Genomic DNA, 21,823 nt, shown 5'->3' with positions numbered 1-21,823 from the left:
ATTCTTGCACTGATATTTCTCAAAGGCAATATTGTGGGAAGTATATCAGCAGAAAAATACCCAGAGAGACTGAGAACATCAGCTTACCATCCCTTCTGAGGGCAAAAGCTTCTCCATTTTCTATGAACTAAAGTCATACTGGCTCAGAATGCAGAAAGCAAAGCCAAAGGGAACGATTTCCATGGTACACTGTACTCAAGAGAGTTCAAAACAATAGAACAGCATAGTTTATTTTACAGATACAGTAAGTAATCTAGAGTGTGAGTTTTCATTCAATTCCTTACAGTAGTTCAAACTAAAACACTTTTAGAAAAAGAGAGAGAAAGAGACAGCGTCTTCCTCTATCACCCAGGTTAGAATGCAGTGGTATAATCATAGTTAACTAACTGCAACCTCAAATTCCTGGGCTCAGGTGATCCTCCTGCCTCAGCCTCCCGAGTAGCTTGGATTACAGGTGCCCATTACCACATCAAGGCTGGTCTTTTTTTTTTTTTGTAGAGACAGTCTCACTTTATGGCCCTCGGTAGAGTGCCATGGCATCACACAGCTCACAGCAACCTCCAACTCCTGGGCTTCAGCAATTCTCTTGCCTCAGCCTCCCGAGTAGCTGGGACTACAGGTGCCCGCCACAACGCCCAGCTATTTTTTGGTTGCAGTTCAGCCGGGGCCAGGTTTGAACCCGCTACCCTCGGTATATGGGGCCGGTGCCTTACCGACTGAGCCACAGGCGCCGCCCTGGTCTTTGTTTCTTTTTTTATTTTTTTGAGACAGAGTCTAACTTTGCTGCCTTCAGTAGAGCCCGTGGCATCACAGCTCACAGCAGAGCCCATGGCATCACAGCTCACAGCAACCTCAAACTCTTGGGCTCAAGAGATTCTCTTGCCTCAGCTTTCCAAGCAACTGGGACTACAGGCCCTCGCCACAATGCCCAGCTATTTTTAGAGACAAGGTCTTGCTCTGGCTCAGGCTGGTCTCAAACTTGTGAACTTAGGCAATCCACCCACCTCGGCCTCCCAGAGCGCTAGGATTAGAGGTGTGAGCCACCATGCCTGGCCTCAAGGCCGGTCTTTAATTCTTGGCCTCAAACAATCCTCTTGCCTCAGCCTCCCAAAGTGCTGGGATTACAGGTATGAGCCACTGCACCTAGCTCTTGAAACACCTTTTTTTTTTTTTTTAATTTTTTTTGTAGAGACAGAGTCTCACTTTATGGCCCTCGGTAGAGTGCCGTGGCATCACACAGCTCACAGCAACCTCCAACTCCTGGGCTTAAGCGATTCTCTTGCCTCAGCCTCCCGAGTAGCTAGGACTACAGGCGCCCGCCACAGCGCTCGGCTATTTTTTGGTTGCAGTTTGGCCGGGGCCGGGTTTGAACCCGCCACCCTCGGTATATGGGTCCGGTGCCCTACCCACTGAGTCACAGGCGCTGCCCGAAACACCTTTTTTTTTTTTTTTTTTTTTCAGTTTTTTGGCCAGGGCTGGGCTTGAACCCGCCACCTCTGGCATATGAAACACCTTTTTTGAGAGTGATACATGTATACATATTCTGTAAAGCTTTTTTTTTTGTTGGAGTTGTCATTGTTTAGCTGGCCTGGGCCGGGTTTGAACCCACCACCCTCGGTACATGTGGCCAGCCCTGCAACCACTGTGCTATGGGTGCCAAGCCCTGTAAAGCTCTTTATAGCTTTGTAGCTCAACAGAAAGGTATCAGCAGCAATTAAAATTAGCATAATGTACACCGAGGAATTGTTATAATTAATCTTGTTGTTCATAAAAGTGTTAAAATTCAAGGTCAATCTACCCCAGAAGGTGCCTCTGAAATAGCCCAAATACAAGGAAAAAACAAAGAGTCACACATCATTCCCGGGATCCCAACTACTTACATTTCTGAAGTCCAGTGTTCATCTGCGTGTGAGAAAGAAGCTGAAAGGACAGGTCACCTGGCCCTGGTAGACAGGCTAGCATGGCAGACTGGCATCAACACAACATGGGGCTCACACTGTAATGAACAAAAAACAAAAAACAATGTCATGGAACACAAGGTAATTTATTCAAAGAAGATAATAGGGATATTGGATATGAGTAGCAGAGGCCCAAGTTTAGATAGGTAAGCAGTTTAATTAGCTGAATGTTGGCTGAAAATATATTTTTATCGGGTAGCGCCTATGGCTCAGTGAATAGAGCACCGGCCCCATATACCAAGGGTGACGGGTTCAAACCCCACACCAGCCAAACTGCAACAACAACAAAAATAGCTGGGCATTGTGGCAGGCACCTACTTGGGAGGCTAAGGCAAAAGAATCACCTAACCCAAGAGCTGGACGTTGCTGTGAGCTGTGACGCCACGGCACTCTACCAAGAGCAACAAAGTGAGACTCTGTCTCTAAAAAAAAAAAAAAAAAGAAAAAAATATATTTTTATCTATCGCAATAATTTGCTCCTAGCTATCACTATGGCTAAAACAATATTTCAATCAGTACAGATGTGATGGTGAGAGAAATAAATACTAGAACATATAGGTGTACTTGCAGGGTCACAGTGTTCCTAAGGAGACATGGACCTCACAAAGCCTGAGGGAGCTGAAAAGATACTTTGTAAGATACTCAATCCATTTACAGCCCTGGCTATAGAACTAATCAAATAGTTCCAGATGCAGCACAGTGTATGTCCCTGAAAGGCACTCAAAGTCTGACTCATGATCCAGGGGCCAGGCATGGTGGCTCACCTCAGCAATCCTAGCTCTTTGGGAGGCCAAGGCAGGTGGGTCACCTGAGCTCAGGAGGTTAAGACCAACCTAAGCAAGAGTAAGACCCATCAACTAAAAATAAAAGAAAAAAACTAGCAGGGCGGATGCCAGTAGTCCCAGCTACTCGCGAGGTTGAGGCAAGAGAACTGCTTTACTCTAAGAGTTTGAGGTTGCTATGACCTATGATGACATCGCACTCTGCCCAGGACAACAAAGGGAGACTCTGCCTTGAAAAAAATTAAATAAATAAATAAAATAAATGGAAGAAGGAGCCTATGTGTGGGACACAAGTAAAACAGGGACTTCACCTAATGATGCAAACATTTTAACCTAATTGTTTGGACTCTCATCTGAAATATATAAATAAATAAATAAATGGAAGAAGGATCAACGCATACAAGGAGGCACAATTAATGACTGCTAAAGCAAATTCTAGGGCAGGCGAGGTACAATGGCTCACACTATAATCCTGGGACTCTGGGAGGCCAAGGTGGGTGGATTGCCTGAGCTCAGGAGTTGGAGACCAGCCTAAGCAAGAGTGAAACCCCACCTCTAAAATGGACAGCCGGGTGTTGTGGTGGGCGCCTGTAGTCCTAGCTACTCGGGAGGCTGAGGCAAGAGGATCTCTTGAGCCCAGGAGTTTGAGGTTGCTGTGAGCTATGATGCCATAGCACTCTACCAAGGGTAACAAAATGAAACTCTGTCTCTTAAAAAAAAAAAAACAGCAAATTCTGTTTATAAATTTCTGGGGATTAACCTTTCTTACTGCTTGTCATACAGTTAGACCTGTTGGATCCAAAAAAGAAAAAACAAAACACATTGCTCCCAGAGTAAAGCAAGGAGATAACAGGATCATCGTAAGTCACAGCAACCTCAAACTCAGACTCAGCAGACCTCTTGGCACAGGCAATCCTGACATTATGTCAAGGTGTCAAGATGCCATGGGTTTTGTAAGTGATGTATACCAACAAAGGCATACACAGCCCAAGCAAGCAGACATCGATTTGGTCTTCTGGAGCAAAGGAAGTCCTATCAACAATGCAAACACCTGTGCACCAGGAATGAGCTTCTCTCAAACAAGTAGAATGGAGTAATAGAATACATGAACTTCCTTTCCTTCCCATACTGCAAAACCCAGAAATCAAGCTCACAAATGATGGTTTTTAGATCACAACAAAAAAGTACTAGGAGGGAAGCTCAACTATTAAACAAATACCACAAAAACCTCTTTATTTCCCTGAGCGGGCTCTCAGGTATATGAAACTACCTTATCATGATGAATATCAGAGAGCTTCAGCTTGCAAGACCAGGGAGCTGAAAAGATACTTTGTAAGAGAGGATACTCAACCTGTGTCTAAGATAGCAACTACAGTTAGAATTGAAGATTGAATGCCTTAATGAGAATATATAGAGCTATCCAAGGTTTCTGGCACAGCTTCAGTCTTTTTAGGTCTCTGGTGGGATAACAGAATTAACAGTGTGCCAACTGCAGTGCTAAAGTAATAAAATCTTCTGTTGCAAGGGTCAAGTGACTGTGGTACTACTTACAACCTCTTCCCTTAAGAATGCTGATACCTATTTAATAATCTCTCCCTCTCATCCTAGAATAGCTAAGGGCAAACTCCAAGGAAAAAAAGGGAATTAATAAACACTGGGGGCTAATATTGTTAAATGGCCTTATGAGTGTTTTAGTGATGTTTTCCCAATTGACTCTTCCCAATCATTTTTGGAAATAGGTAATAAATTTCCCTCATGTTCTATCCTTGCTTTTACCGCTCAAATCTATTTTCCACATAGCAGCCAGAGTTAATTTTTTTTTAAATTGGATGTCATAGCAGCTCAAGTATCTCCAATGACTTTCCATTTCACTTACAATAAATACAAAATCCTGCCAGGGTGTGCTGGCTCATGCTTGTAAATCCTAGCACTCTGGGAGGCCAAGGCAGGAAGATAATTTGAGATTTAAGAGATCAAGACCAGCCTGGACAAGAGCAAGACCCCAATCTCTAATAAAAATAGAAAATTTTAGTGGGCATTGCCGCAGGTACCACTAGTCCCAGCCTCTTGAGAGTCTAGGGCAGGAGGATCGCTTGAGCCCGGGAGTCAGAGATTGCTGTGAGGTAGGCTGACACCACAGCACTCCAGCCCAGGCAGAGTGAGACTCTGTCTCCAAAAAAACAGAAGGCAGAAAAAAAGTATTAAAAAGTAGACAGGACAGATGGGCAGTGCCTGTGGCTCAGTCAGTAAGGCGCCGGCCCCATATACCGAGGGTGGCGGGTTCAAACCCGGCCCCAGCCAAACTGCAACCAAAAAACAGCCGGGTGTTGTGGCAGACGCCTGTAGTCCCAGCTACTTGGGAGGCTGAGGCAAGAGAATCGCTTAAGCCTAGGAGTTGGAGGTTGCTGTGAGCTGTGTGAGGCCACGGCACTCTACCGAGGGCCATAAAGTGAGACTCTGTCTCTACAAAAAAAAAAAAAAAGGGAGACAGGACAGAGACAATCAAAGAACAAGAAATGTCAGAACACCAAATAAGACAGTACTTTCTTGTACTCTGCAGTGTGCCTCAGACACATAGTGCAAACTCCCTGGAACAGCTACCATGCCTGGCTAGAATACTCCTTGTTATGATTTTGTATCTGATATAACCTCTATAGGAATAACTGAGGATGAAAGGCTCAGCATGATTACAGTCCTGTTTTCACTGTTTCACATTTTTTCACTTCAAATGTGAAGTGAATGGGTGGCACTTGTGGCACAGTGGGTAGGGCACCGGCTCCATATACCGAGGATGGTGGGTTCGAACCCCAGCCAAACTGCAACAAAAAAATAGCTGGGGATTGTGGCGGGCACCTGTAGTCCCAGCTACAAGGAAGGCTGAGGGAAGAGAATCGCCGAAGCCCAGGAGTTGGAGGTTGCTGTGAGCTGTGATACCACTACACTCTTACAGAGGGTGATAAAGTGAGACTCTGTCTCTTAAAAAAAAAAAAAAAAAACGTGAAGGAAGGCTTTGTGCCTGTAGCATAGTGGTTATGGTGCCGGCTACATGCATTGGGGCTGGCCGGTTCGAACCCAGCCCGGGCCAGCTAAACAACAACAAAAATAGCTGGGTGTCGTAGCGGGCGCCTATAATCCCTCTACTTGGGAGGCTGAGGCAAGAGAATTGCTTAAGCCCAAGACTTTGAGGTTGCTATGATGCCATAGCACTCTACCAAGAGCAACATGACAGTCTGTCTCAAAAAAAAAAAAAAAGGTGGGGGGGATGGTGAAAAACAGCAAAACAGAAAACCATATATTTTGTATTTTATAACATATGTAAAAAGTAACAACACCCTCCCCTCTCCTCTATCAGCTTAAACAAACACTGGAAGGAAATACTCTACATGAACATTAGCTACCATTTTGGGCAGTTTTTCTTCTTTATACTTTGGAATACTTTGACACTTACTCCTCTATGTAATTTTAAAATATGAGAAAAATTAGCTGATAAAAAAACTGATAAAATCTCAAACCTTAAAAAATGTTTGCATCTGGAAGGGGTGCAGTGGATCATGCCTCTAATCCCAGCACTCTGGGAGGCCAAAGTGGGTGGATCATGTGAGATTAGGACTTGGAGACCAGTCTGAGGAAAAGTGAGACCCCGTCTCTACTAAAAATAGAAAATCTAACTAGGTGCATTGGCGGGGTGCCTGTAGTCCCAACTACTCCAGGGGCTGAGGCAAGGGAATTGCCTGAGCCCAGGAGTTTGAGGTTGCTATGAGTTGATGCCACAGCTCTCTACCTAGGGCACAGAGTAAGACTCTATCTCAAACAGAAAAAGAAAAAGAAATGTTCACATGTGGATAGCAGATCCATGATGTATCCCCATGATGATGGGGCTATAATGAACACATTTACTCTCATACCCAGCTGTCTTAAGAGAGAATAGTTTATAAATGATCACCACAATCTCTGATATATCTATTAAACCCTGATCCCTGAGGCCAGGGAGGCCAGGCACAATGGCATGTTCCTGTAATCCCAGCTACTCAGGAGGCTGAGGCAAGAGAATCCTTTGAGTCCAGAAGTTTTGTGTTTTTTTTTGTAGAGACAGAGTCTCACTTTATGGCCCTCGGTAGAGTGTCGTGGCCTCACACAGCTCACAGCAACCTCCAACTTCTGGGCTTAAGCGATTCTCTTGCCTCAGCCTCCCGAGCAGCTGGGACTACAGGCACCCGCCACAACGCCCAGCTATTTTTTGGTTGCAGTTCAGCCGGGGCCGGGTTTGAACCCGCCACCCTCGGTATATGGGGCCGGCGCCTTACCGACTGAGCCACAGGAGCCGCCCATTGAGTCCAGAAGTTTAAAACCAATCAGGGTAACATGGCGAAACCCCTTAAAAATATACTATATGAAACCTAGGAGAGAGGGCCAGGCATGGTGGCTCACGCCTATAATCCCAGCACTTGGGACGCTGAAGCAGGTAGATTGCCTGAGCTCACAGGTTCCGAGACCAGCCTGTCTCAAAAAAATAGCCAGGAGTTATGGTTCCTATAGTCCCAGCTACTTGGGAGGCTGAGGCAAGAAATCACGTAAGCCCAAGAGTTTGAGGTTGCTGTGAACTATGAAACTATGGCACTCTACCAAGGGTAACCAAGTGATACTGTCACAAAAAAAAAAAGCTTACAGAGAAATAGAGAGAGTAACAAGTTTGAAATATATGGATCCTAAGAGGTGATCTATATACCACACTGTACCTCAAACCACCCCTTTAGATTTCAACAGGAAGAACAAAAAAAAAGAATTAAACCAGCTAAACTGGGGCAAAGAGACATTAATGGATTTACTGATAGCAAACAAAGGAGTAAAAACAAAGGTGAATTACATAAAGACTCCGGAAAGTCAACTTTTACCATCAGTAAAATGAATCTTCAATGATTGTCCCCGGAAGAACCATCTTATAAGTGTGGAAGTCTTGAGCTCTCACTGGCACCAAATGAGCGGCTAAGAGTACAAGAGTACAGACCCGAATTTGCTACCCTGGCTTTAAAAGAATTCTAAGGGCCAGTGGCTCAGGCCTATAATCCCAGCACTCTGGGATACCAACGAGGGAGGATTACTTGAGCTCAGGAGTTCCAGTCCAGCCTGACCAAGAAGAATGAGACTAAAACTAGAAAAATTAGCCATGTCTTGTGGCGGGCACCTATAGTCCCAGCTACTTGGGAGGCTGAGGCAGGAGGATATTGCTTGAACCCAGCTGTAAGCGAAGCTAATGCCAAGGCACTCTAGCCTGGGCAACAGAGTGAGACTCTGTCTCAAAAAAACAAAACAAAAAAGCTCAAACCACCGGCACACATTGATCACCATCTGGCTTTTCCTTAAATGTAAATTCCAGGTTTGGCACCTGTAACTCAAGCGGCTAAGGCACCAGCCACATACACCAGAGTGGCAAGTTCGAATTCAGCCTGGGCCTGCCAAACAACAATGACAACTACAACCAAAAAAATAAAATAGCCAGGCATTGTGGTGGGCGCCTGTAGTCCCAGCTACTTGGGAGGCTAAGGCAAGAGAATCGCTTAAGCCCAGGAGTTGAAAGTTGTTGTGAGCTGTGATGACCCAGCACTCTATCCAGAGCAAAAGCTTGAGGGTCTGTCTCATAAATAAATAAATGTAAATTCCAATATAATTTTACAGCTGGCCAGGCACGGTGGGTCACACCTGTAAACCTAGCACTTGGGAGGCTAAGGCAGATGGACTGCCTGAGCTCGCAAGTTTGAGACAAGCCTGAGCCAGAGCGAGACCTCACCTTCTAAAAATGGCCAGGCATTGTGATAGGTACCCGTAGTCCCAGCTACTTGGCAGGCTGAGGCAAGAGAATCGTTTGAGCCAAGAGTTTGAGGTTGCTGTAAGCTATGACACCATGGCACTCTACCAAGGTCAACAAAGTGAGACTGTCTCAAAAAAAAAAAAAAAAAAATTACAGCTGGTATTTCCAGCACAATTAGACCCAGAATTCAACAGTAGCACTACTTTCTGAAAGTGCCTCAGAATTTAATTCTTGACTTCCGAACAAAATAGAGTAGTAACCCAAAGCAATCCAAGTGAGTTGCAGACTTCACAGAGAACGACAGAAGATCTTCCTGGCAGAGCCTCTCTGGGAGCTCTCAGCCTGGTTTTACCGCCAGCTGGTAAGCTAGGTCAGCTGCCTACCGGGTGAGAGACTAAGTATCATAATGAGCACAGAACTTAAATTCAGGTTTTCAAATTCTCCAGGGGTACCTGCACAAGTGCTAGCATTTCCCAGAATACTTCTACTTAAGAAACAAACACGGGCGGAGCCTGTGGCTCAGTGAGCAGGGCACCAGCCCCATATACCGAGGGTGGCGGGTTCAAACCCGGCCCCGGCCAAACTGCAAAAAACAAATAGCTGGGTGTTGTGGCGGGCGCCTGTAGTCCCAGCTGCTCGGGAGGCTGAGGCAGGAGAATCGCCTAAGCCCAGGAGTTGGAGGTTGCTGTAAGCCGTGTGACGCCACGGCACTCTACCGAGGGCGATAAAGTGAAACTCTGTCTCTACAAAAAAAAAAAAAAAGAAACAAACCCTTTTCCCAACTACCTTCATTTCTGCAGCCCTTTCCACTGCTGGCCCTGGCTGACAGCTGTCAGAACACTACTAGAAGTTTTTTTTTGTTGTTGTTGTTTTTTAGAAAAAGAGTCAAACTCCATAGCCCTCGATAGAGTGCAGTAGCATCACAGCTCACAGCAACCTACAACTCCTGGGCTTAGGTGATTCTCCTGTCTCAGTCTCCCGAGCATCTGGGACCACAGGCACCTGCCACAACACCCAGCTATTTTTTGTTGCAGTTTAGCCGCGGATGGGTTCGAACCTGCCACTCTTGGTATATGGAGCTGGCGCCCTACCCACTGAGCCACAGGCACCACCCACTACTAGAAGTGTTATTAATTATGTCATACTCTCTGCTTTCCTGGGTAACAAGTGAGAAAGGGCCATCTGGTCATCTCTGCCTCAGGGTATGTCTGTGTCAGCAGAAAAACCTCAGCTCTATTTATACTGCTTGTTCCTATTTATGTTTAAAACCACCAAGGGTAAGTAAAACAAGAAGAGGAAAACTCTTTGTTGGAAAAGGAGTAAGAGAAGATAAAAGTACTGGCAAAGAAAATCTTCCTGGGGAATGGGGGATAGAGTGATCTCTAGAGAGCCCAACTTCCCAGTATAGTCTCACCACCTGTGAGACAATCCTGTGTCTTTCAGTACTTCTTCATTATTTTTCTCTTGCTTTCCTTTCCCTGCCTTCAGCCTCTACCTTCTAAATTAAAACACACATACACACACACACACCCACTCCAAAACTCCCAGACTGACTAGCCCAGCATCTCATTCATGCTGTAGTTCAAAACTGACATTTATGGACTTTAAAAAGTGAAACTGGGGAATGGATAAGGTGGCTCAAGCCTGTAATCCCAGCATTCTGGAAGGCCGACCTGGGTGGATTACCAGAGCTCAGGAGTTCCAGACCAGCTAGAGCAAGAGCAAAACCAGGTCTCTAAAAACAGCTGGATTGGTAGGGCACTGGCCACATACACCCAGGCTGGCAAGTTCGAATCCAGCCTGAGCCAGCTAAACAACGACAACTGCAACAAAAAAAATTGCCAGGTGTTGTGGCAGGCGCCTGTAGTCCCAGCTACTTGGGAGGCTGAGGCAAGAGAATCACTTAACCCCAAGAGTTTGAGGTTGCTGTGAGCTGTGATGCTACAGCACTCTACTCAGGGCAACATAGTGAGACTTTGTCTCACCAAAAAAAAAAAAAAAGACTGGATACTTTTTTTTTTGAGACTGCACTTCAAGCTGTCACCCTGGTTAGAGAAATACAGGTCATAACAGAACCAAACCACACCTTTGTTTTCTAGCTAAAAACTTATTTACATACATTATGTCTTTTGAAATTTAAAACAATCTTTTTTTTTTTGGTAGAGACAAGAGTCTCACTTTACCGCCTTCAGTAGAGTGCCATGATGTCACAGGACTCACAGCAACCTCTAGCTCTTGGGCTTCCGCGATTCCCCTGCCTCAGCCTCCCAAGCAGCTGGGATTATAGGCACCTGCCACAACGCCCGGCTATTTTTTGGTTGCAGTTCAGCCGGGGCTGGGTTTGAACCCGCCACCCTTGGTATATGGGGGCCGGTGCCCTACTCACTGAGCCACAGGCACCACCCTTAAAACAATCTATTAATCTATATGGAGTATTGTTCCTTTTCTTTTCTTTCTTTTTTTTTTTGTAGAAAAAAGTCTCACAGTCTCACTTTACAGCCCGTGGCATCACAAAGGTCACAGCAACCTCCAACTCCTGGACTTAGGCACTTAGGCAATTCTTTTTGTTGTTGTTGTTGTTTTTTGGCACTTAGGCGATTCTCATGCCTGCTGAATAGCTGGGACTACTGGCACCCACCACAACGTCCAGCTATTTTTTGTTGTTGTTTCAGTTTGGCCGGGGCGAGTTTGAACCTGCCACTTGAACCTGCCACCCTCCGTATATGGGGCCGGCACCCTACTGACTTGAGCTACAGGCACCGCCCTTGTTCCTTTTCTTTTAATTAAATTTTCTTTTTTCCTCAGAGAGGGTTTGCCCAAGCTGAATTCAAATCCCTGGGCTTAAGCAATCCTCTTTCCTCAGGCTCCCATTAGATGGAAGTAGCTAGGACCCCAGACGTGTATCAGTATACCCAGTTCATTTCCTTTCCACAGATAAGGAAATACAGACTCAGAAAGATTATGTAGCTTATCCAGGGATACATAGTGGTGATAGTGGATCAGATACTAAATTCTGTCTTAACTCCTAGACTTGTGCTCATTCCATTAAACAAATATTTCCCAACAAGGTATGACTAGCCTGTTAAAAAAACTGAATTAGGGGGCAGCACCTGTGGCTCAAAGGAGTAGGGAGCTGGCCCCATATGCTGGAGGTTGTGAGTTCAAACCCAGCACGGCCAGAAACTGAAAAAAAAAAACTGAATTAAAAATATTACAAGCCGGGCGCGGTGGCTCAGGCCTGTAATCCCAGCACTGTGGGAGGCTGAGGAGGGAGAATCGCTTGAGCTCAGGAGTTCGTGACTCGCCTGAGCGACAGTGAGACCCCGACTGGTGAAAAAAATGGAAAAACCCAGCCGGGCGCCGCGGCGAGCGCCTGTAATCCCAGCGGCTTCCGGAGGCTGAGGCTGAGGCAGCGGGGTGCCCGCAGCCCGAGTCTGAGGTTGTGGTGAGCTACCACGCCCACTGCACTCTGCTCAGGGGCATAGGGTGGGACCCTGTCTCAACAAAAAAATAAATAAATAAATAAATAAATAAATAAAAATATTACAAAATAGGGCGGTGCCTGTGGCTCAGTCGGTAGGGCGCCGGCCCCATATACCGAGGGTGGCGGGTTCAAACCCAGCCCCAGCCAAACTGCAACCAAAAAATAGCCAGGCGTTGTGGCAGGTGCCTGTAGTCCCAGCTACTTGGGAGGCTGAGGCAAGAGAATCGCTTAAGCCCAGGAGTTGGAGGTTGCTGTGAGCTGTGTGAGGCCATGGCACTCTACCGAGGGCCATAAAGTGAGACTCTGTCTCTACAAAAAAAAAAAAAAAAAAAAATGACAAAATATATGGCTCGGCGCCTGTAGCTCAGCAGCTAGGGTGCCATCCACAAACACCGGAGCTGGCGAGTTCAAATCCAACCCGGGCCTGCCAAACAACAATGACAACTACAACCAAAATATAGCGGGCATTGTGGCAGGTGCCTATAGTCCCAGCTACTTGGGAGGTCGAGGCAAGAGAATCGCTTAAGCCCAAGAGTTTGAGGTTCCTGTGAGCTATGATGCCACGACACTCTACCCAGGGCCACTTAGTGAGACTCTGTCTCAAAAAAAAAAAATTACAAAATATGGCATGGCACAGTGGCTCACACCTATAATCCTAGCACTTTGGCAAGCCCAGGTGGGCAGATTGCTTGAGTTCAGGAGATTGAGACCAGCCTGAGCAAAACCAGGACCCCATCTCTTCTAAAAATGGAAAAACTGAGGCAAGACGATTGCTTGAGCCCAAGAGTTGGAGGTTGCTGTGAGCACCATGGCACTCTACCCAGGGTGACAGCTTGAGATTATGTTTCAAAAAAAAAAAAAAATTACAGAGTGAGACCTCAATCTCTACAAAAAATAGAAGAAACTAGCCAAGGGTGGTATATGCCTGTAGTCCCAGCTACTTGGGATGCTGAGGCAAGAAAATTGCTTGAGCCCAAGAATTTCAGGTTACTGTAAAACTGTCTCAAAAAAAAAAAGAAGAAGAAGAAGAAGAAAGGCTCAGTGCCTGTAGCATAATGCTAAGGCGCCAGCCACATGCAGTGAGGCTGGTGGGTTCGAACCCGGCCCAGGCCAGCTAAACAATAATGACAACTGCGACAAAAAATAGCCTGGTGGGCAGCACCTGTAGCTTAAGGAGTAGGGCACCAGCCCCATATAACTGGGGTGGCGGGTTCAAGCCCAGCCCTGGCCAAAACAGAAAAAAAATTAAAAAAATAAAAAAATAGCCGGACTTATGGCAGGCGCCTGTGGTCCCAGCTACTTGGGAGGCTAAGGCAAGAGAATTGCTTAAGCCCAAGAGTTTGAGTTGCTGTGAGCTGTGATGCAACAGCACTCTACCAAGAAGGACATAGTGAGACTCTGTCACACACACACAAAAAATTACAAAAAAATAGTATGAATACTTAATGTTTAATGACTGCTTCAATTACCTGTTATTATATGTGTGTGTGGATACAATCCTTTTTGTCAGTATAGATAAAAATGTTTGAAAAACACTGCATCGTTACACACCTACCTCTGAAGTTAATATTTATTGAGCAGCTGTCATATCCCTCTTATTATACCATTATACTCAACAAAAACATAATTTTAAGCCGTAACTTTATTTTTGAGTTAGTCTCAAGCTGTTGCCCTGGGTAGAGTGCGATGGCATCACAGCTCACAGCAACCTCCAACTCTTGGGTTCAAGTGATCCTCTTGCCTCCATTTTTCTATTTTTAGTAGGGATGGCTGGGTCTTGCTCTTGCTTAGGCTGGTCTCAAACTCATAAGCTCAAGCAATCCACCTGCCTCAGCCTCCCACAGTGCTAGGATTACAGGCATGAGTCACCGCACCTGGCCTATAATTTTATTTTTTGTGTGAAGGTAATTATTCACTTTCTTATGGACATGGGGAATTACCTGTCCCAGATCAGCACTTTGCACTATAACTCTATTATGCTTTGGTTAGCCTAGAGCTCTGGAACCCATTTTGTTTTTTTTTGTTTGTTTGTTTTTGTTTTTGAGTGTCTCACTAAGTTGCCCTCACAAGAGTGTTGTGGAGTCACAGCTCACAGCAACCTCAAACTCTTGGGCTTAAGTGATTCTCTTGCCTCAGCCTCCCAAGTAGCTGGCACTACAGGCTCCTGCCATAACACCCAGCTATTGTTTTGTTGCAGTTGTCATTGTTTGTTAGCTGGCCCAGGCCAGGTTCGAACCCTCCAGCCTTGGTGCATGTGGCTGGCACCGTAACCACCGTACCACAGGTGCCATAACCACTGGGCCATGGGAACCGAGCCTTGCCTCAGTTTTTCTGTTTTTTCTTTTGAGACAGAGGCTATGTCACCCTAGGTGGAGTGCCCTGGTGTCACAGGTCACAGCAACCTCAAACTCTTGAGCTTAAGCAATTCTCTTACCTCATCCTCCTGAGAAGCTGGGACCACAGGCGCACACCATAATGCTTGGCTATTTTTTGGTTACAGTTGTCATTGTTTTTTTTTTTTTTTTTTGTAGAGACAGAGTCTCACTTTATGGCCCACGGTACAGTGCCATGGCATCACACAGCTCACAACTCCTGGGCTTAAGCCTCCCGAGTAGCTGGGACTATAGGCACCCACCACAACGCCCAGCTATTTTTTGGTTGCAGTTCAGCCGGGGCCGGGTTTGAACCTGCCACCCTCAGTATATGGGGCCGGCACCTTACCAACTGAGCCACAAGCACCGCCCATACAGTTGTCATTGTTTAGCAGGCCTGGGCCAGGCTCGAACCTGCCAGCTTCAGTGTATGTGGCCAGCGCCCTACCCACTGAGCTATGGGAGCCAAGCAAGTTTTTCTTTCTTTCTTTCTTTTTTTTTTTTTTTTTTTTTTGAGAAAGAGTCCCACTATGTCGTCCTCGGTACAGTGCCATGTCATTACAGCTCACAGCAACCTCAAAATCTTGGGCTGAAGAGATTCTCTTGCCTCAGCCTCCAAGTAGCTGGGATTACAGGTGCCCACCACAACGCCCATCTCTATTTTTAGAGATGGGATCTGGCTCTTGCTCAGGCTGGTCTCAAACTCGTGAGCTCAAGCAATCCACCTGCCTCGGCCTCCCAGAGTGCTACGATTACAGGTGTGAGCCACTGTGCCTGGCTTTAAGCCAGCAACTACAACCAAGGTTAAGAAGGCACTAGGAAAGTGACTACATACAAGCAAACAAAAGCTGTTAAGTTCAAGTGGTCAGACCCCCCATCCCCCACCAGCCAGGGGAAAGCTGTAGCATTCTCCCAGAGGAAACTCTATCAGAAAATAATACCAGTAATGAAATAGTTACCTCTCATTCTCAAACAAGGCTAGTTCACTGACATTCACTGCCAACTCTTCACTTGCCATGTTCACATTTTCACAAAACTTTTTCAAGGCCCTTCTTTCTAAACACACATCCAGAACCTCACCACGTGTTATGCAAACTCTCTTATGCTCTGAAGCTGTAGTCTATAACCCCTAGACCACGAACTGGTACTGGGTCTGTGGCCTGTTAGGAACTGGACTGTAAAGAAAGAGGTGAGCAGTAGGCAGCAAGCAAAGCAAGCCATTCCCCATCACTCTGATCACCAAATGAGCTCTCCTTCCTGTCAGAATGGCAGTGGCATTAGATCCTCACAAGAGGGTAAAGCCCTCCTGTAAGTTGTGTGTGCAAGGGATTATGATGGATTGCCGGGAGCCAAAATATATCACAAGAATGCCCCTTGCTATCTTGATTTTACAGGCAAACTATTCTCAGTAATTCAACCATAAACAGCAAGCAACGGTACTTTCCCCTTGCATATCTCCTCAAAAATGCACCCCCCGCCTTAGGGTCCTTCTCCTAGTAATTTTCCAGAAACTAGCCCCCTCCCCGCCCTGCTAGGAACAGCCCTTAGTTACTTCCTCGTTTGTGTGCTTATAAGCCCAGCTGAAAAATAAACTCTTCGGAGCTTGATCAGACTCTTGACTTGCTCTCATTCTTTCATGTCTCTTGTCCCCTCATTCGACTGACCCCTTTGTTTCCCAGGTCCCCGTTGAATTCCCCGCAGGCCGGGGCAATTGGCGCCCGACGTGGGGCAAGGGTACGGGGGTGTCATCGAACGTTGCTGCCAGTAAGGGTACCCTTATCATTGGATTGCCGCAACACCAAGGTTGTGAGTGAAAATCCGCACTGTGATCGCCGCGCCACAAGAAGGACGTGAGTGAAGATCCGCACTGAGATCGCCGCAGAACTGCCCACCTGCGAGTCTGATCCGTCAAGGTAAGAAAAAGCAACAAGTTTATGGGACAAACGTTAAGTAAACATAACTTGTTTATTCAGGGACTCAAGGAGTCCCTCAAGACACGAGGAATTCGGGTAAAGAAAAAGGATCTCTATAAATTTTTTGTTTTTATTGGTGGTATCTGTCCTTGGTTCCCCCAAGAAGGCACTATTGATGTTCTGAGATGGACTAGAGTCGGTGATTGTCTAAAAGATTATTATAGAACATTCGGCCCCGAAAAAATCCCCGTTCAGGCATTTTCCTACTGGAACTTGATCTATGATATTTTAAAAACTTACAACCAATGGCCTGATGTCCAAGAGGTTGTTAAAGAAGGGGAGAAGACGCTTAAAGAACACTCCAGACCGCCCTCAGCCTGCCCTTCTGTTTCTGTTCCTATGCCTGAGCCTGAAAAACGGGGGTTCCCTGTCCAGCCCTGAGTGGGAAAATCCTGTATCAATGTTACATCTCATAAATGCCTCTCATTTGTAAAATGTAATAATTTGGTTGTTTAAATTGTTGGGGAAACTGAATCTTTGTCTTAGGGTAAGATTCTTACCTTTTAAACCTTCTAGTTATCAGTTTGGCTGAGTGAATGGGTGACTTCATGGTAAACTGGGATCCTGTTTTGTGGAAAGTGAGTTTTTAAGAGTAAGAGAAATTAGACAGGAGAATGGCATTGTGTAAAGAAAGAATCTTGTATGATAAATTTTGTCCTGAAACAGAATGGTTGTGTAAGAAAGTGAAAGGCAGGGCAAAAGTTAAAGAAAGTTTAGAATGTTTGTAGATGGTCTGTGCAGGTTAAATGAAGTTCATAAAAGAGACTCTGTGAAAGAATTTACATGTGATCCAGTTGACTATGTATTTCCTTTAAAATCTTTTGGCTGGTAATTTTCTTTGAACAAATGTTTTAGGCCTTTGATATTTAACAAACCTTCCAAAATAAAAACTCTAAATCTGGGGCTATCAGGTTTGTCCCCCAAAACCCGCCCCCTCAAGTCCAAGCCTCCTCTCCCTCTCCCAAGCAACTGCCGGCAGTGCAGGACTGGACCTCTGTTCCTCCACCAGCGCAATACTAACACCTGAAATGGGCATCCAAATCCTCCCTACTGGGGTTTATGGCCCCTTGCCCCCCAACACTTTCTGACTTCTTCTTGGCCATGACAGTACCACCCTGCAAGGCCTCACTATTCCCCCCGCATCATTGATAATGATTACGCCGGAGAAATTAAAATACTTGCTTCCGCCTCCCTCGGCCCTATAACCATTCACCCAGGCCAAAGAATAGCTCAGCTAATATTACTTCCCCTCTTACCCTCCAACCATCCTTATTCTCTAAAAACCCGGGGTACTCATAACCTCGGTTCCTCTGACGCTTATTGGGTCAGACAAATCACACAAGAAAAACCCCTCCTTAAGCTACAATTAAACGGCAAAACTTTTTTTTTTTTAATTTGGCCGGGGCTGGGTTTGAACCCACCACCTCCGGCATATGGGACCGGCGCCCTACCGGCTGAGCCACAGGCGCCGCCCATAAACGGCAAAACTTTTGAAGGATTACTTGACACTGGGGCAGACGCCACAGTAATCGCCAGTAAATACTGGCCCCCTTCCTGGCCCCTCACTACTTCCCTAACCCATCTCCGGGGTATTGGCCAAACCTCCAACCCCCAACAGAGTGCTGAAATCCTCAAATGGACAGACGAGGAAGGCAACACTGGTACTGTCCAACCTTATGTTGTGCCTGGCCTCCGAGTCAATCTCTGGGGCAGAGACATCCTGGCCCAACTAAGACTAATTATGTGCAGTCCAAATATGAAAGAAAAATGCAGCCAGATGGCTGCCTGAAAGATTAGTAAAACAAATTGATAGCAATTCTAAAATCCAGGGAGAAAAACCTCCCTGAGATTATCTTTCTCCTTTCCCTTCCAGAACCACGGATTTCCATCCATGATGCTGCCTTATCTCCTGATCTTCTGCCTCCCAGCACTGGGCCAACCTGTTCCAGCAGTTACCAAGCCCTTCGCTTGGCGCTTTTATTTAACTGAAAATTCAACCGATGAAAACACAGATTGACAAACTTCATAAGCTTAGCTTAGATTCACAAAAACAAAAATTTTCTTCTGAGGCAAACGAGTGATGGAAATCCTCCATGTACTCCTTACTCATGCCCCTTGCAGGTCCCCTTATTCTTGCTATTAATAATCACCCTTGGACCCATTATTCTTAACAAAATCATGAATTTTATCAAATCACAATTGGCTCCCTGGCATCAAAACCCATTCAAGTCCATTATCATAGACTCGACCTTGCAGACCGGGGCCTTGCCAACGAAGATATTCCTCCAGGAACCGTGTAAGCACTCAGAGCTATGCACGTTGACTCACCATCATATGTGAGTACAACCTGGGTACCTTTTTACGGGGTGCAATAAAGACACTGCAGAGGGAAGGCATAAACAGCCTCTCTGAGTCCCTTGGAAGCAAACCTGATATGCATAGAGGTTAGCGTCGTAAAAATTTCTCCTCTCCTCCCCAAAAGACGCTCAAACTTATCATGCGGTCATTATGCCCGCGGGAGGAAACAGGTCAATACTTCCCCCCAAAAGGTTAATGCCCTCTCTTCTATGAAAAATAAACTCTTCGGAGCTTGATCAGACTCTTGACTTGTTCTCATTCTTTCGTGTCTCTTGTCCCCTCATTCGACTGACCCCTTTGTTTCCCAGGTCCCCGTTGAATTCCCCGCGGGCCGGGGCAATGGATCTAGGTTAGAATCTAGGTTGCACATTCCTTTGAGAATTTGATGCCTGATGATATGAGGTGGAGCTGAAGTGGTAATGCTGGGGAGTGGCTGCAAATACAGATTATCATTACCAGAGAGGTTTGACTGCACAGAGACCACAATACATCAATTGCTTACAGACTCATATCAAAACCATTCCACCCCATGCCCAACACACCCGGATTTCTTCTGTGAAACCTATCCCTGGTGTCAAAAGGGTTGGAGATCACTGCTCTAAAAGAAAACCTTGTTGGCTTGGTGCCTGTAGCTCAGTGGTTCAGGTGCTGGCCACATACCAAGCCTGGCAGGTTCGAATCCAGCCTGGGCCTGCTAAACAACGACAACTGCAACAATAAAACAAAAAGCTGGGCGTTGTGGTAGACACCTGTAGTCCCAGCTACTTGGGAGGCTGAGGAAAGAGAGTTGCTCGGGCCCAAGAGTTTGAAGTTGCTGTGTGCTATGATGCCAAGGCATTATATGGAGGGCAACATACTGAGACTCTGTCTCAAAAAAAAAAAAAAAGAAAGAAAGAAAGCCTTGTTATATCTTCTGGAGTGTAATAGTTTTGACACTTTCCTTTCATTATACACAAAAAGTTTCAAATGACATCATAAACTTGTCTGAAACTCCCTGAAAAGTACCCACTATAGTTAAATTCTCCACTTTCATACCAAGAGCAGCCGGTCAGCAGGGTCTTGGTTATTTTACAGCAGAATGGTTTACAGTAACAACCAATGAAGAGCTTTGAAATAGTACAAGGATGATTATCACTCCCCCTTTCTTCTCCTTTCCTATTTAGCGAGATTTGCAAATTTTGGAGGAGGAACAGCGTGTTATGGCCATTCTCCAAGCAGCCATTAACTTTATTCCCTTAAACAAACACTAATAAAAATATGCATTTAAAATTCATTGCCACACTCCCTGACAACTTATTCTCAAACAAATTTTTATGCAGTCATGTCTGGATATCCAAAGACACTGATAAATCCTCAGGAACCTAGCAACAAAGGACACTAAGGCAAGCAATGTCCAAAACTTGAAAGCAGCAGTTGTTACTGGGAAATCTAGTAACAGCACAGAAATTAAACTTCAGTCTTTCGCATTTTAAGAAGGTAAGATTTTGAGGGCGGCGCCTGTGGCTCAAGGAGTAAGGCGCCGGTCCCATATGCTGGAGGTGGCGGGTTCAAACTCAGCCCCAGCCAAAAACCACAAAAAAAAAAAAAAAAGAAGGTAAGATTTTGCTATAAGTCCATTTATTTTTCAGGGTAAACAACAATGCTAAAGGGAAATTTTGAAAGGAAAGAGCAAAGAGACCTAAGAGTCATCTTCAGAAAAAGGCAAACTATTTACCTTTTTTTTTTTTTTTTTTTAATTTTTTTTGTAAAGACAGAGTTTCACTTTATCGCCCTCGCCATCGGTAGAGTGCTGTGGCGTCACACAGCTCACAGAAACCTCCAACTCCTGGGCTTAGGCAATTCTCCTGCCTCAGCCTCCTGAGTAGCTGGGACTACAGGCACCCGCCACAACACCCAGCTATTTTTTTGTTGCAGTTTGGCCGGGGCCGGGTTTGAACCCGCCACCCTCGGTATATGGGGCCGGCGCCCTGCTCACTGAGCCACAGCACTATTTACCATTTTTTGATTTTCTTCCTCCAATCAATGAAAGTTGTATTCAAAGATATTATGTAACTTCCTATTCAAACATACTAAAATTCCTGTAGCGGTGGATTGCTTGAGCTCACAGATTTGAAACCAGCCTGGCCAAGAGCCACACCATGTCTCTACTAAAAATACAAACAACTGAGGCAAGAAGATCACTTGAGCCCAAGAGTTGGAGATTGCTGTGAACTATGATGACACCATGGCACTCTACCCAGAGCAACAGCTTGAGACTCTGTCTCAAAAAAAAGAAAAGGTGGCTCAGCGCCCATAACTCAGTGAGTAGGGCGCCAGCCACATACACCTAAGCTGGCAGGTTCAAGCCCGGCCGGGGCCTTCTAAAACAACAATGGCAACTGCAACCAAAAAATAGCTGGGCGTTGTGGCAGGCGCCTGTAGTCCTTACTTGGGAGGCTGAGGCAAGAGAATCACTTAAGCCCAACACTGTGATGCCACAGCACTCTACCCAGGGTGAGCTGTAACGCCACAGCACTCTACCGAGTGCGACATAGTGAGACTCTGTCTCAAAAAAAAATAATAATAATTAATTAATTAATTCAGGCTCGGTGCCCATAGCTCAGTAGTTATGGCGCCAGCCACATACACCAGGGCTAGTGGGTTCAAACACTGCCTGGGCCAGCTAAACAATAATGACAATTGCAACACACAATAGCCAGGTGTTGTGGCGGGTACCTGTAGTATTTGGGAGGCTGAGGCAAGAGAATCACTTAAGCTCAAGAGTTTGAGGTTGCTGTGAGTTGTGATGCCATGACATTCTACCAAGGGCGACATAGTGAGACTCTGTCTCAAAAAATAATAATAATAAAAAATTTTAAATTAAAAAATAAATAGGCTCAGTGCCTGTGGCTCAAGCAGCTAAGGCACTAGCCACATAAACCTGAGGTGGAGGGTTCAAATAAAGTCTGGGCCCGCCAAACAACAATGATGACTGCAACCAAAAAATAGCCAGGCATTGTAGTTGGTGCCTGTAGTCCCAGCTACTTGGGAGGCAGAGGCAGGAGAATCGTTTGAGCCCAGGAGTTAGTGGTTGCTATGAGCTGTGATGCC

General features: G+C 45.7%; 1 protein-coding gene across 4 annotated transcripts in view; it reads right to left on the bottom strand.

The window, feature by feature from the left end:
• FAM222B (family with sequence similarity 222 member B) overlaps positions 1 to 21,823 on the bottom strand; it is an 89,819-nt gene that overhangs the window by 14,595 nt on the left and 53,401 nt on the right. For 3 of the 4 annotated variants that reach the window (XM_053570415.1, XM_053570414.1, XM_053570417.1), the window contains one exon: positions 1,881 to 1,996. In XM_053570415.1, coding sequence (XP_053426390.1) covers positions 1,881 to 1,962 — 82 coding nt within the window. In that variant the 5' untranslated portion in view covers positions 1,963 to 1,996. Of the gene's footprint in view, positions 1 to 87; positions 190 to 1,880; positions 1,997 to 21,823 lie in introns of those variants that run through there. The other variant, XM_053570418.1, reaches the window with a different exon arrangement.

This window comes from Nycticebus coucang, chromosome 18, assembly GCF_027406575.1.
Source record: "Nycticebus coucang isolate mNycCou1 chromosome 18, mNycCou1.pri, whole genome shotgun sequence".
NCBI lineage: Eukaryota > Metazoa > Chordata > Mammalia > Primates > Lorisidae > Nycticebus > Nycticebus coucang.
This window is presented reverse-complemented; position numbering and strand designations above follow the sequence as displayed.